Source organism: Chlorocebus sabaeus, chromosome 9 (assembly GCF_047675955.1).
Source record: "Chlorocebus sabaeus isolate Y175 chromosome 9, mChlSab1.0.hap1, whole genome shotgun sequence".
Taxonomy (NCBI): Eukaryota; Metazoa; Chordata; class Mammalia; order Primates; family Cercopithecidae; genus Chlorocebus; species Chlorocebus sabaeus.
In genome coordinates, this window is record NC_132912.1 from 54,337,506 (window position 1) to 54,354,645 (window position 17,140).

General features: G+C 38.2%; 1 protein-coding gene across 2 annotated transcripts in view; it reads left to right on the forward strand.

The window, feature by feature from the left end:
* WAPL (WAPL cohesin release factor) overlaps window positions 1–2,616 on the forward strand; it is an 85,632-nt gene extending 83,016 nt beyond the window's left edge. For both annotated transcript variants that reach the window (XM_007962716.3, XM_007962715.3), the window contains exon 19: window positions 253–2,616. In XM_007962716.3, the coding sequence (XP_007960907.2) occupies window positions 253–318 (66 nt within the window). In that variant the 3' untranslated portion in view covers window positions 319–2,616. The remainder of the gene's footprint in view (window positions 1–252) is intronic.
* Window positions 2,617–17,140: the final 14,524 nt, after the last annotated feature.

The window sequence follows — 17,140 nt, forward strand, 5'->3', positions numbered from 1 at the left end:
ATAATACATTGACAGTAGACATAAAAGTGGGAGCAAAAAGGGATTTTCTTCTAATTTTAATAATTGTGTTCTATTTCTTCAAGGTAATGATTGCATGTTATGGCAAATAACTATCAAACCCACAATTTAATCTCGGTGTACTTTGCTTTGTAGTGTTCAGTTTAGTAAATCTAGAGGTAAACTTTTATTTATACTTCTTAAAATCTGTTAAATATTAACTGTTACTTCCTTTCGCCTTCATCCCCCTTTCAGTGTGCTGTTGGAACAACTGGCCAGAAATCTATCTCTAGAGTGATTGAATATTTGGAACATTGCTAGCTGCTTTACCTTTGCTTCAGGTGCTCGGTAATGCTGGAGCTATCCTTAGACAAAGAAAAGTCAAGTTATGAAAGAAGTCCTTGAAGATGTACCAAGAACATTCATCAGTATCATTCGTGTTTGGATTTTTAAGGCCACCTGATTTCTTCGTCATGCATTCGGCATTTGCTAAATGACAGTTACTACATCAATCTGCAACTATCAAAAATGAGGGAAAAGGTTCAGGCTGTTAACAATTCCATGCAGTATTTAAATACATTTACTTTGGCAGAGTTTATACCCTCCCCTTGTTTTCTTGCTTTATTCGGAGCAAGTTTGAAGGGGAAAATTTGTGCTGCTGTTAGTGCAACTGCTGTGTATGTTGAGCCACTGTTGTCATGCCAGCCAGGTGCAAAGGCAGCTTAGCTACTGAGGTAGCGAATGTTCTGAGGACATTCTAGACAACAGCTTAGTTCCTTTTTCAGGCTCATTTGCTTTTGCTTTTTTGTTGAATGATTCCAATCGTAAATAAAGCTTTTAATAATTTTGTGAATTTTTTGGTTGTTGTTCCCTGAACTACTGTCTATATTTAAAATTAGATGGAATCCAAAGATACATGGGATTAATAGTATATTTTTTTATTCTTGATTAGGTTTGGGTTATTGAACTATTTTTTACTTTTGAGACCACAACCATATTCAGTATCATACCGTAATGTGTCATGCTGTAGACACAAGAAAAACAACAGTTTGAGGGAATATTGTATAAGATGATGTGCCCTGTTAAAGGAAGAGGCAAAATAGTCAAACCCAGGGTAGTTTACACTTAATGCTAGAGAGACTCTTGAAACATTATTAGGTTTTGAGGAAAGACTCTCTAGATATATTTTCTAATGTTCAGTACAATAAATATAAGGAAGCTAAAACACCAATGTGGAATTCATGTTTTCAGATAACATGTATATTCTTCTATAGAGTGACAGGATCAATTGCATAAGCGCAAAGCCTTAAATTGCTGGTTTAGAGAAGACCCTTTTTTCATTCAGATCCTTTGTTCATAGAGCGGTTATTTGGAAAACAGTTATGGAACACAAAACATTTTATAGATTTAATATCATAACATTGCAAATTTTTCTTGTATTTTTCAGACCACTGGTTATACTTTTTTTTTTTCCCTTTTCTTTTTTATTGATTGGGCCTGAATACAGGCTTTCTAGAGATCTTTTTCATTAATACTTTTAAATACCTTTCAGGTAGTACACATCATGTTTTTTCATTGGATTTGTAAAACTTGAAGCCATAAAAATATTAGTTTGGTGTGTATTGGGGAAAATAGCTAAAAGTCTAATTTTTACCCATTTAGACTTTGTTATTTCCTTGTATAAAGTGACAAATCGGGGCTCTTGTATCAGTGCCAGCTGTAATGTTTTTAAATGCAGTGGCTGCCTTCTGTTGTCTTCCTATTTTTGATAATGCAGATTGTTGGGAAATCTATAAGGAAGTAACTGATTCCAGGCAAATTGTTTTCTTCCTTCTACCCACCCCGACCCCTACCCATCACCTTTTAAGAACATATGCCAGTGTAACGTGGGAACCATTGAGATTGTATTTGCCCTGAGTATTAAAGCTAGCTTAGCAAAATACTTTTAAAAACATATTGGTAAATGATACCCATAAAACTAAATTAGTTATATTTTATTTTAAAATGCAAAATACATTGGTATTTATTAATCATTGGATTTAGGGAAAGGGACAGATTTTTGGTGAACCTGACTTGTGGCAGATGGTAAGGAATATTATAAAACATTTGGATGAGAACAATCAGGGCGAACTACATTTTTCTGTTACACTGGTAATCATTTGAAAATTGATTTACCTCAGTGTTTAACAGTTTTTTGTTTTGTTTTGTTTTTTAAATAATAACTAATTGTCAAGCACTGATAAGAGATGCAGATTTTGGTGGGGGGAGGTGGTGGGGGAGATAATCACTTCACCAACTGCAGTGCATTTGTGTGTTTTTAACCCTCAGAGAACTCTGCATTTTAGGGTACTTGAGGCTGACTTGCAAATTAACTAAAAGTTTTAAAGTAACCTTTTTTTCCATTGTAAATATTTCTGTAAATACTACCAATTGGAAATTAGAACAGTAGAGTACTTTTCTGAATCCAATCCTATTTTTATTTTATACAGTATTTCTCAGCTGTGATCTTTGGAGCAAAAGCCAACGGCAGGAAAAAATAGTTTGTACCAGTTTCATGAAGTATGTCTTTGGGTTTTTGTAAATAATTTTAACTCAAATAAAATTGCTACTTTCAATACACATGTTGTCTTTAACATAAGTCTATTGGAGGACAAAAGTGTCACAAACTTTACATATAGCTGACTAATGGGAAATACACTATCAACACACATTTAACCAATTTTCGTTAAATATTTTATTTCTCTGTTTTTAATAATACTTATCTGAATATAATGTGAACTCAACAACTCAGGCCAATTAGGCACTGGATTTTCAGTTAGGCCCTTGACATACTGTTTTGATTTAGGTATTTTTTGCTCCTACGAGTATGATCCAGGACTTATTTGCTTCTGAGGTTTTACACTGCTTTTTAGTTTTTTTTGTTTTTCTTCTTAATTGTCAGTCCTTAGGTCTCCTGCATTTACAAGTAGATTCCTCAACCTCTCCTTTACTGCTTTTAGCCACAAAACTAGATTGAAGGATCTCTCCTGGGAGTTTCCATCTACTCTCCCCACTTAAACATGAGTATGTAAGAGTGGTTTCAGGATGCAGGCTATGGATATAGAAAGACAAATCACACATAAAATTTGAATCCTTTTTCTGATACATGTTTATTGACTTTGAGTAAATTCTTGGACCATTAAGCCTGTTTCCTCAAAACAGGAAAAGTAGGGATAGTACCTACCTCGTGGTTGTGAAAATTAAGTAAGTACATACGAAGCATTAGCACAACATTCTAAACTTAGGATGACCGGGCACAGTGGCTCACACCTGTAATCCCAGCGCTTTGGGAGGCTGAGGTGGGCAGATCACTTGAGGTCAGGAGTTCAAGACCAGCATGGCCAACATAGTGAAACTGGTCTCTAATAAAAATACAAAAATTGACCAGGTATGGTGACGCACACTTGTAATCCCAGCTACTTGGAAGGCTGAGGCAGGAGAATTGCTTGAACTCAGGGGGCGGAGGTTGCACTAAGCTAAGATTGTACCACTGCACTCCAACCTGGGAAACAGCAAGATGCCATCTGAAAAAAATGAATAAAAAGTAATCTTAACTTGGCAATGGTAGCTTTTATCGTCTCACTATTTTCTATCAGGTGAAATACTCTGAACAATGGGGTAGCATATTGTTATATTACTGAGGTCAGTGGGGCTTGGGTTACTTTAACAGCAACTCTACAATTGCTGTTTTCAAATTGATCTTGTTAATATCTTGTTCATGACTAATGAGGGAATTGAACACACTTCAGTATTAAAGTATTTTAAGCACGGGGGTGCGGCGCGGTGGCTCATGTCTTAATCCTAGCACTTCGGGAGGCCGAGGTGGGTGCATCACAAGGTCAAGAAATCCAAGACCATCCTGGCCAACATGGTGGAAACCGTGTCTCTACTAAAAATACAAAAATTAGCTGGGCGTGATGGCGCATACCTGTAGTCTCAGCTCAGGAGGCTGAGGCAGTAGAATCGCTTGAACCCGGAAGGCGGAGGTTGCAGTGAGCCAAGATCGCGCCACTGCATTCCAGCCTGGGTGACAGAGCGAGACTCCATCTCAAAAGTATTTTAAGCGTGTCCTTCAGAATTTTTCTTGGATGTAGAAGAACGGGTTGAAAGAGGCTTGCACAATTCCCTGTCATGGTCTCCTGACACTGGATGTGTAGATGAATAACTTTATGGATAATGCCTTTGAACAAAGAATTTGAATAAATACTGAGTGTTTTGGTCAAACCTCTTTCCCTGTTTAACCTTTGTGTGCAGTTTGAATACTCCAAATGCCATGTACTGGCTTAAGGAGCCAGTTGAGTTTATAAAACCACATCTGTATACTGCCTGGTTGTTAGTTATAAGAACCTGTCTTGCTATCTAGAATTGTATTATAGCGAATGTATGTAAATGTAACTATCCTCTTGCAAAAATTGTTAAGTAGATTGTCATATATTAAAGGTGCCTATCATAACCCCTAGAGTAACGAGTAAAATATAATGCAGACACATATAGCTGGAGCTGCCAGAGGAAATTAAAAGAAACACTGGAAAATATTGATTAATCAGAGGAAGGCAGGGGAGGAGTAACTAACAAAAACGAACAAGAAAAGTAGAAAACAAGAAGCAGGACAAATATAAATAAGCAAAACATACTTTCCCTGTAAGGAATAAGCCAAAGATGTCCACTAAGCCTAATGACATGAATAATTATATTAAATGTAAATACACTAAAAGGCAGAGATTGTCAAACTGAACAGCCAAGAGACACTAAATACAAATATACAAATGGTATGAAAGTAAAAGGATAGGAAAAGATATAGCGTGCAAATACTAATCACAAAATTGGAGTGGCTGTATTATCAGACAAGATGGGCTTTATGACAAGGGAATATAGATCTATCTATTAAGGGGAAAGGGTCCCTAACAGGAAGAAATAAGAATTCTGCCTGTGCATCTAATACCTGATAGACCTTTTATACTACATGCAGTTAAAAATTTAAAGGAGAAATAGACAAAGTGACATCATAGTTTGATATTTCACCCTTTGGAATTAATAGGATACATATATATGATATATATCAGTAAGGATAGAGAAGCTCTGAATGACAGTATCAACTATCTTGACATAATTGACATTTATAAAACATTACGCTGAGCATATTTCTCAACTGCACAAAAAACTTTCACAGACCATCTGATGGGTCATAAAACAAGTCTCAATGAATTTAAGATGACTGAAATCTTAAAGGGGATATATCTTCACCCCAGGGAATTAAATCAGAAGTCAATACAATATCTAGAAAACTTTGAAAAGTAATACACTTCCTAGTAGTCTTTGAAGGGGAATTAGAAAGTTTAATGATCTGAATGACGAAATACAACATATCAAAATTTGTAGAATACACTTAAAGCAGTGCTTAGAGGAAAATTAAGAAGGCTTAAATTATCCTAATTTCTATGTGAAGCTAGATGAACAATTAAACCTAAAGTAAGTTGAAGGAAAAAAATATGAGCAGAAATTAATAAAAGACAAGTAATAGAAAAATTTTACCAAAGCCAAAAGATGATTCTTTGAAGTTAATAAAACTGATAAATCCTTAGCAAGACTAATCAAGAAAGAAAAACACCCAAATTATCAACGTCAGAAATAAAAGATGGAATACAGATGCTATAGGCATAAAGGGATAAATAATTTTACAATTTCTATAATTAAAAGATTTTTATTACTTAATAGAGACAAGGTCTTGCTTTGTTGCTCAGGCTGGTCTTGAACTACTGAACTCTGATCCTCCCACCTTGGTTTCCTAAAGTGCAAGCATTACAGATGTGAGCCACCACACCCGGTCAGATAAAGAATTTTATGAATAACTTAAGCCAGTAAATTTTACAAATTAAATGAACAAATTCCTTGCAAAACAAACATACCAAAACTGACTCAAGGAACAGAAAGCCTCATTAGCCCTATATTCAAAACAATTGAATTTGTACTTTAAAATCTACAAATAAGTCCTGTCCCAGAAGACTTCATTGATACATCACATGAAACACAAGGAAGAATTAATATCTGTCTTACACAGAAAGCAGAGACGGGAATACTTATCAAATCAGTGTATAAGGCTTACCTATATATCCCCAATACAAAACACAGACAAAGATATTGCAAGGAAAAAAATAGCAACATTTTGTAGACGTAAAATATTTAACAAAGTATTACAAAATCAAATCCATTACTATATAAAAAGTATAATACAACAAGGTATTTTTCAAAGGAGTGCAAAATTGTTTTATTATCCTTTAGATACAGAAAAACAATTTTCCAAAATGCAACACCTATTCATGGTTAAGAAACAAAAAAGCAACAATGCAGTGCCTCATGCCTGTAATCCCAGCACTTTGGGAGGCCAAGGCAGATGAATTGCTTGAGCCCAGGAGTTCGAGACCAGCCTGGGCCACATGGCGAAACCCCTTCTCTATAAAGAATACAAAATTAGCCAGGTTTGGTAGTGTGCGCCTGTGGCCCCAGCTACTTGGCAGCTACTAAGGCAGGAGAATTGCATGAGCACAGGAGGTTGAGGCTGCAGTGAGGCGTGATCACACCACTGCCCTACAGCCTGGGTGACAGAATGAGACTCTGTCTCAAAAAAAGAGAAAGAAATAGGAACTAATATTGATCCCCACCCCCCCAGAAGAGAGCATGTATGAAAAGTGTACAATATAATTAAACATGATGAGTCACTGAATACTTTCCTCTGAAGATCAAAAACAAGGCAGAAGTGTCCAATATCAACACTTCTACTTCGTTTAAAAGCAGAATTGACAAGCAGATTCTAAAATTCACATGCAAATGCAAAGGACATAAAATAGTAAAAATAATCCTGAAGAATAACAAAGCTGGAGGACATACACTATTGACCTTCCAGTTTCACGATGAAATCACAATGGTCAAGACCACGTGATATTGGCATGAGGACAAGATCAATACAATGAAGGCAGAGCCTAGAAATAGGTCAACAGATACAAGGTCAACTGATTTTTGACAGAGGCACTAGAGCAATTTAATGTAGAAATTAAAATATTTTTAACAAATGGTTATGAAACAAGTGAATACCCATATTAAAAAAAAAAAAAAACCTTGACCCTTACCTCATGCTAAACAAAAATTAATTCCAGATGGATCATAGATCTCAATGTAAAAGCTAAAACTATAAAGCTAATATAAAAAGAAAGCACGAGGCCACGCGTGGTGGCTCATGCCTGTAATCCCATAACTTCGGAAGGCGGAGGCCAGCAGATTGCCTGAGCTCAGGTGTTGGAGACCAGCCTGGGCAACACAATAAAACCCCGTCTCTACTAAAATACAAAAAATTAGCCAGGCGTGACAGCCTGTGCCTGTAGTTCCAGCTACTTGGGAGGCTAGGGTGGAAGAATCACCTGAGCCCAGGAGATGGAGGCTGCAGTGAGTGGAGATCAGGCCATTGTACTCCAGCCTGGGAGATGGAGCCATACCTCGTCTCAAAAATAAAATAAAAATTGGCAAAGGATATGAACAGACATTTCTCAAAAGAAGACATTCATACAGCCAACAGACACATGAAAAAATGCTCATCATCACTGGCCATCAGAGAAATGCAAATCAAAACCACAATGAGATACCATCTCACACCAGTTAGAATGGCGATCATTCAAAAGTCAGGAAACAACAGGTGCTGGAGAGGATGTGGAGAAATAGGAACACTTTTACACTGTTGGTGGGATTGTAAACTAGTTCAACCATTATGGAAAACAGTATGGCGATTCCTCAAGGATCTAGAACTAGATGTACCATATGACCCAGCCATCCCATTACTGGGTATATACCCAAAGGATTATAAATTATGCTGCTATAAAGACACATGCACACGTATGTTTATTGCAGCACTATTCACAATAGCAAAGACTTGGAATCAACCCAAATGTCCATCAGTGACAGATTGGATTAAGAAAATGTGGCACATATACACCATGGAATACTATGCAGCCATAAAAAAGGATGAGTTTGTGTCCTTTGTAGGGACATGGATGCAGCTGGAAACCATCATTCTTAGCAAACTATCACAAGAACAGAAAACCAAACACCGCATGTTCTCACTCATAGGTGGGAACTGAACAATGAGATCACTTGGACTCGGGAAGGGGAACATCACACACCGGGGCCTATCATGGGGAGGGGGGAGGGGGGAGGGATTGCACTGGGAGTTATACCTGATGTAAATGACGAGTTGATGGGTGCAGCATACCAACATGGCACAAGTATACATATGTAACAAACCTGCACGTTATGCACATGTACCCTACAACTTAAAGTATAATAATAATAAATAAATTAAAAAAAAAAAAAAAAAAAAAGAAGGATGTCTGAGGTTGCAGGCATAAAAATGTAGTCCAGAGTAGGACCAAGGTAAACCCAGAGGACTTAACATGGCAGCTAAGAGGTTTCTATTCAGCAGTTCCCAAAGTTAGTTCCAAGGAACACTAGTTTTTTAGGAGAATAATAAGTGGTACTCATTTAAATAAAATTTCTGAATCAAAAAAAAAAAAAAAAAAAATTGGTCGGGCACAGTGGCTCACGCCTGTAATCCCAGCACTTTGGGAGGCCCAGGCAGGTGGATCACGAGGTCAGGAGACTGAAACCATCCTGGCCAACATGGTGAAACCCCGTCTCTACTAAAAATACAAAAATTAGCTGGGTGTGGTGGCTCACGCCTGTAGTCCCAGTCACTGGGGAGGCTGAGGCAGGAGAATTGCTTGAACGCTGGAGGCGGATGTTGCCGTGAGCAGAGATCGCGCCACTGCACTCCAGCCTGGCGACAGAGTGAGACTCCATCTCAAAAAAAAAAAAAAAAAAAAAAAAAATTGGAAAAAAAAAAATTGAAAAACCCCTAAATTACAATGAGATGCTATTGTATATTCAGTAGAATGGCCAGTTCAAAAGATGACAACACCAAATGGTGGCACATGAACAACTGGAACTTTTTTGTAACACTATTGGGAATGTAAAATCGTAACACCATTTTGGAAGAGTTTTGTCAATTCCTTGTGAGGTTAAAGTTACACCTGTCTGGACTGAGTGCACTGGCGCATGCCTGCAATCCCAGCACTTTGGGAGGCGGTGGCAGGAGAATCACTTGAGGCCAAGAGTTCAAAACCAGCCTGGGCAATGTGGTGAGACCTCATCTCTGCCATTGTATGATTGATTGATAGAGATAGATAGATAGATAGATAGATAGATAGATAGATAGATAGATAGATAGATAGATAGATAAAAGCTGGGCATGGTGGCACATGCCTGTAGTCCCAGCTGAGGCAGGAGGATTGCTTGAACCGAGGAGGTTGAGGCTACAGTAAACCGCGATTGCACCACTGCACTCCAGCTTGGGCCACAGCTAAATATATATATATCTGTCCTTCAGCTTAACAGTTTCACTTTGTCCAGGAGAAATGAAAATATTCAACAGAAAAAGTTGTGGAAAATGTTCATAGTCATTTTATCAACAAATAGTTAAACACTGGAAACAACTCAAATGTCCATCCACAGACAATAAACAAATTGACAGAATCATACAATAATATACCACTTAGTAATAAAGAGGAATGAATTACTTTTTAAATCAACAACATGAAGAAATTTTACATTCATAATGCTGAGTGGAAGAAGCTGAATTTTCAAAATACATATAATACAGCCATGTGCAGTGGCTCACACCTGTAATCCCAGTGTTTTGGGAGGACAAGGTGGGAGAATCGCTTGAGACCATGAATTTGAGACTTATAATATGCATCAATTTATACAAAATTATAGAACAGGCAATATTATCTCAGGTAAAAACATTCAGAACAATTTATTTAAAAGACAGTAATAAGCAGTTAAATGAAAACTATATGCTTAGAAATGTAAAAAACACAACCCGATAACTCATGAGTTAAATCAATTATAATTTTTTTGTTGTCGTTGTTTAGACGGAGTCTTGCTCCGTAACCCAGGCTGGAGAGCAGTGGTGCGATCGTGGCTCACTGCAACCTCCAGCTCCTGGGTTCAAGTGATTCTCCTGCCTCACCCTCCCGAGTAGCTGGGATTACAGGTGCACGCCATCATACCCAGTTAGTTTTTGTATTGTTAGTAGAGACGGGCTTTCACAGGTTGGCCAGGCTGGTCTCGAACTCCTGACCTCAAGTGATCCGCCCACCTCAGCCTCCCAAAGTGCTGGGATTTACAGGTGTGAGTCACCACACCTGGCCATAATTTTTTTTTTTTTTTTTTTTTAAATTAGAACTAGGCTGGTGACAGTAGGTCACACCTATAATCTCAGAACTTTCAGGAGGCTGAGGCAGGTGGATCACCTCAGCCCAGGAGTTCGAGACTATCCTGGGGAACATGGCGAAACCCCATCTCTATGAAAAATACAAAATTAGCCAGGTGTGGTGGCATGCGCCTGTATTCCCAGCTACTTGATAGGCTGAGCAGGGAGGATCACTTGAATCCAGGAGATACAGATTGCAGTGAGCCCTGATTGAGCCACTGCACTCCAGCCTAGGTGAAAGAGTGAGACCCTGTCTAAAAAAAATAAATATTTTAATTTAAAAAATAAATTAGAACTGGATGATAATGAAAATAAAATATATCAAAAGTCATGATGCAGGGCGCAGTGACTCATGCCTGTAATCCCAGTACTTTGGGAGGCCGAGGCGGGCAGATCACTTGAGGTCAGGAGTTCAAGACCAGCCTGGTCAACATGGTGAAACCCTATCTCTACTGAAAATACAAAATTAGCCGGGCGTGGTGGCACATGCCTGTAATCCCAGCTACTTGGGAGGCTGAAGCAGGAGAATTGCTTGAACCCGGGAGGCGGAGGTTGCAGTGAGCCAAGATCGTACCATTGTACTCCAGTTTGGGCAACAAGAACAAAACTCCGTTTCAAAAAAAAAAAAACAACAGTCATGGGATGCAGCAAAATTTTTTACATGCTTATATTTGAAAGACGGAATGACTAAAATTGTAAAGTACATATTATTCATCTTAATGACAGAGTAAGAACAATAGAATAAACTCTTAATAAGTAGAACAAAGAAGATAATGGCAAATTTTTAAAAATTGGTGAAAAAAGGATTTTTTGAAAAGTCTAAATTTTGAGTATGCTGACCAAGAAGGAAGAATACAATACAAATTACAAAAGTAAGTATATAAAAATCAATACACGTGGGCCGGGCGTGGTGGCTCACACCTGTAATCCCAGCACTTTGGGGGGCCGAGGCGGGCAGATCACAAGGTCGGGAGTTTGAGACCAGCCTGGCTAACATGGTAAAACCCTGTTTCTATTAAAACTACAAAAAATTAGCCAGGTGGGGTGGCACGTGCCTGTAATCCCAGCTACTTGGGAGGCTGAAGCAGGAGATTTGCTTGAACCCAGGAGGCAGAGGTTGCAGTAAGCCGAGATTGAGCCATTGCTCTCCAGCTTGGGCAACAAGAGCGAAAACTCCATCACAAAAGAAAAAAAAAAAAAAATCAATACATGCTATCCTGTATGAAATAAATAAATAAATAAATATTAAAAAGACAATATATGAGTACAGAAACACTAGAGATTTAAAAAGTTTTAACTAAATACTCTGAATAAATGCATACTAATGAATTTATGACTTAAATGAAGTCATATTCCTAGAACAATATAGCAAAAAGGAAAAACCCGGCCAGATGTGGTGGCTCATGACTGCAATCCCAGTACTTTGGGAGGCTGAGGTAGGTGAATCACAGGAGGTCAGGAGTTCAAGACCAGCCTGGGCAACATGGTGAAACTCTGTCTCTACTAAAAATACAAAAATTAGCCTCATGTGGTGGCATGAGCCTGTAATCCCAGCTATTTGGGAGGCTGAGGCACAAGAATCCCTTGAACCTGGGAGTTAGAGACTGCAGTGAGCCAAGATCATGCCACAGCACTCCAGCCTGGGTAACAGAGCAAGATTGTCTCAAAAAAGAAAAAAAAAAAAACCCGACACAAAAAGGGATAGAATTTTATAATTTCTCAAGAAATTGAATCAGTATTATTAAAAGATTTCAAAACACACATGACACGAAGTCCATGGTTTTGAAAGTAATTTCCACTAAATTATCAAGAAATAATTTCAATCTTATACAAATTCTTCTGGAGCATTGAAAAAGAGGGAACTTAGAAACTCCCCTAAATATTCAATGAAGGCTATATAATGATAAACATAAGAAAAGGACAAGAACAGAAAGATAAATTCCAGGATAATCTCCTTAATAACCATAGATAATAAATTCCTTTACAATATGTTAGAAAATTGAGTCCAGAAATGTATAAAAAGCTAATACAATGTCCAAGTTGAATTCATCACAAGAATGCAATGGTGAATTAACATTAGAATAATCAACAAATGTAATTTATCACATAAATGAAGAAAATAATGAGGTCTTCTCAGTGAAAGCACAAAAAGCATTTAATTAATTTTAAATAATATTCAAAGATAAATATACAAACTACACAAATTAAATGACTAAATAAAAGAAAGTTTTAAAGATTGACACTAATTACATAAATTCAAAGATACTCAAAGAACAAATGTTTTAGCAGAGTAGGAATAGAAGCGAACTTCCTTGAAACAATTGAAGGTATCTATTGAAAACCTACAGAAATATTCTACCTTAGTAGTAAAATCAGCAGCATTTGCTTTAGAATTAGGAATAAAACAAGGATTTCCAATGAGAGTACTCCTATTTAAAACAATAACAGAGGTGTCAGCTAATGTAATAAGATAAATACAGACATAAAAGTGAAAGGATGAAATTAATCCTGAAATTATTTGCACATGATATGATTAGCTATATAGAAAATCCAAATTTATAGAGAATTTGTTAGATATAAAAAGACAGTTTGGCAATATGGCCAGACGTAATTTCAGAAAAAATAGATGACAAAAGAATTCAGACCAACCATCTTGCTAAAGACAAATCACTGGAAGAAATATTTTTTAAAAGTCTCTTAAAAATGCACTGAAGCCGAGCATGGTGGCTCACGCCTGTAATCCCAGCACTTTGGGAGGCTGAGGCGGGTGGATCACCTGAGGTCAGGAAAACCCCGGTGAAACCCCGTCTCTACTAAAAATACAAAAATTAGCCAGTGTGGTGGCCCACGTCTGTAATCCCAGCTACTCAGGAGACTGAGGCAGGAGAATTGCTTGGATCCGGGAGGCGGAGGTTGCGAGCTGAGATTGTGCCACTGCACTCCAGCCTGGGCACAGAGTAACACTCCAGCTCGAAAAAGAAAAAAAAAGTAGGCAACAGATTTCAATGGGTACTTCAGGAAAGAAAATACAAGCAAGATAAACAAGTGCAAGAAAAAAATCCTAAACATCATTAGTCTTTAGGGAAATAAAGATTAAAACCATGATAGTGTATAACTCATACATATTAGAATGTCCAAAATTAAAAGACTGAACACACCAAGTGTTGGCAAAAAGGTGAAGCAACTGGAACTTTCTTTTTTAACTTTTATGGATACATAATAGTTTTACATATTTATGGGGTACATGTGATATTTTGATACAAGTGTACACTGTGTGATGACCAAATCAAGGTAATTAGAATATCCATCAACTCAAACATTTAGCATTGCTTTGTGCTGGGAACATTCCAAATCTACTCTTGTAGTTATGTTGAAATATACAATAAATTATTGTTAATGATAGTTGCCCTATTGTGCTACCACTCAATGTTATTCTTACCATCTAACTATATTTTTGCAGCACTAATCACATGCTTTAATTCCGTCATCCATTAACCAGCTCCTTTTTATCTTCCCCCAGTGCTGTGCTTTCCAGCCTCTAGTCACCATCATTCTACTATCTACCTCCACGAGATCAATTTTCTTAACTCCCCCATCAGTGAGAACATGAGATACTTGTCTTTCTCCGCCTGGCTTATTTCACTTAACGTAATGTTCTCTAGTTCCATCCATGTTGTTGCAAATGACAGGATTTTATTTTTTTATTATTATTTTTTTTGAGACAGAGTCTTGCCCTGTTGCCAAGGCTGGAGTTCAGTGATGTGATCACAGCCCACTGCAGCCTTGACCTCCCAGGCTCAAGTTATCCTCCTGTCTCACAATCCCAAAGTATTGGGATTACAGATGTGAACCAGCATGCCTGGCAATGTTATTCTTTTCCATGACTGAATAATACTCCACTGTGTATCTATACCACATTTTCTTTTTCTTTTCTTTTTGTTTTATTTTTTGAGATGCAGTCTCACTCTGTCACCCAGGTTGAGTGCAGTGGCATGATCTCAGCTCACTGCAACCTCCGCCTGCCCAGTTCAAGCGAGTCTCCTGCCTCAGCCTCCCCAGTAGCTGGGATTACAGGTGCATGCCACCACACCAGGCCGATTTTTGTATTTTTAGTGGAGACAGGGTTTCTCCGTGTTGGCCAGGCTGGTCTTGAACTCCTGACCTCAGGTGATCTGACCGCCTTGGCCTTCCAAAGTGCTGCGATTACAGGCGTGAGCCACTGGGCCTGGTCACCACATTTTCTTTATCCATTTATCTGTTAGTAGGCCCAGTGGAATTGTTGATTCCATACCTTGGCTATTGTGAACAGTGCTGCAATAAACACGAGAGTGCAGATATATCTTCAGTATACTGATTTCCTTTCTTTTGGGTAGATACCCAACAGTGGGATTGAACCGTTAATAGGTCTGTTACCTGATGTACCCAGCAAGTTAATACCCTGAGAATGTTAATATTCTTCGGGTTGCAGCAGAGAAAGAGGTTTAATTATAGGGTCATTGAACGAGGAGATGGGAAGAAAGTTCAAATGCCTTTCTCTGAGGAGTTTGGGGCTAAGGTATTTAAGGGCTCTGGAGTGAGCTGAAGTGTGGGGATCATTGGTCCAGGAGGGAAGGGTGAAGTCATAGGATAAGATGAAGAAACGATTCTCATGTTGATTCTATTCCTCCGTGGGGGTCTTTAAACTGGTTGGCATCAGCTGTTTTGGTGGAATTGGGGATCTGAAAAACATCTTGAGTAATTCTTAAACAATAGCCTCATGATTTTAACATCAGTTCTGTCTCTACAGGAACAAGGTGAATGCAAATAGTCAGACTCTGGTGCTACAGGGACCTCTGGTTACAAGGACGTGGGCCAAAGTGCAGCCTGATTATAACTTCATTTCTGTCCAGAATTCTTCTTAACCCTGTAAGAATAACTACAGGAGTCCTGGGTCATATGGTAGTTCTATTTTTAGTTTTTCGAGGAACCTGTTTTCCACAGTGGCTGTACTAGTTTACGTTCCCTCCAGCAGTGTACCAGTTCTCCATAGCCTTGCCGGCACTGTCAGTTTTGGTTTTTGATAATAGCCATTTAAACTGGGGTGAGATGATCTCTCATTGTGGTTTTGATTTGTGTTTCTCTGATGATGTTGAGCATTTTTTTCTTTTTTTTTCTTTTCTTTCTTTCTTCTTCTTTTTTTTTTTTTTTTTTTTTTTAATAGAGACAGGATTTCACCATATTGCCCAGGCTGGTCTTGAACTACTGGGCTCAAGCAATCCTCCTGCCTCAGCTTCCCAAAGTGCTGGGATTACAAGCATGAGCTACTGCACCTGACCTAGTTTTTTTTTTTTTTTTTTTTTTTTTTTTTTTTTTAATAGAGATGGGGGGCATTTTTTCATATACCTGTTGGCCATTTGTATGTCTTCTTTTGAAAAATGTGTAATCAGGTCTACTCCCATTTAAAAACCTGATTCCTTGTATTTTTTCTATTGGGTTGTTTAGATTCCTTATGTATTCTGGTTATTTTAGTCCCATGTCAGTTGAAGAGTTTGCAAATATTTTCTCTTATTCTGTAGGTTGTCTCTCCCCTTTGTTGATTGTTTCCTTTGCTGTGCAGAAGTGTTTTAGCTTGATGTGGTCCAATTTACCCATTTTTGCTTTGTTTGCCATGATTTTGAGGTCTTACTCAAGAAATCTTTGTCCAGACCAATGTCCTGAAGCATTTCCTCAATGTTTCTTCCTAGTAGTTTTATAGTTTCAGGTCTTACATTTAAATCATTAATCGATTTTGATTTAATTTTGGTATATGGCGAGATATAGGGGTCTAGTTTTGTTCTTGTGCATACAGATATCTGGTTTACCAGACACCATTTGTTGAAAAGACTGTCCTTTCCCCAGTGTATGTTCCTGCCACCTTTGTTGAAAATGAGTTGATTGTAAATGCATGGATTTATTGGAATTTTGTACTCTGCTGGTGGGGAATGTGAAGTGGAAGAACCACTTCGGAAAACACTTTGCCAGTTTCTTTTTTTTACTTTATTTCTTTTCTGCTTTATTCTTTCTTTCTTTTTCTTTTCTTTTCTTTTTTCTTGGAGAAAGGGTCTTGCGCTGCAATCCAGGCTGGAGTACAGTGACATGACCTTGGCTCACTGCAGCCTCAACCTCTTAGGTTCAAGCGATTATCCCACCTCAGCCTCTCAAGTAGCTGGGACTATAGGAGCATATCATGATGTCTGGTTAATTTTTTGTATTTTTTGATGGGACAGAGTTTCACCATTTTGCCCAGGCTGGTTTCGAACTCCTGAGCTCAAGCAATCCACCTGCCGTGGCCTCCTAAAATGTTGGGATTACAGGTGTGAGCCACTGCCCTGGCCTGTTTGTCAGTTTCTTAAACACACACTGTCTATATCACCCATACATTTCACTGCTAGGTATTTACTGAAGACAAACGAAAGCACACTTTCATACAAAGACTTGCTGGTTCAGGATATTGATCATGGGGGAGGCTGTGCATGTTGCAGGCACTGCGGTACCTAGGAAATCTCTGCACTTTCCACTCAATTTTCCTGTAAAACTAAAACTACTTTTAAAAATTAAGTCTTTTTTTTTTTTTTTTTTTTTTTTTTTTGAGATGGCGTCTCGCTCTGTGGCCCAGGCTGGAGTGCAATGGCTTGACCTCAGCTCACTGTAACCTCCGCTTCCTGGGTTCAAGTGATTCTCCTGCCTCAGCCTTCTGAGTAGCTGGGATTATAGGTGCACGCCACCATGCCCAGCTAATTTTTGTAGTTTTATTAGAGACAAGGTTTT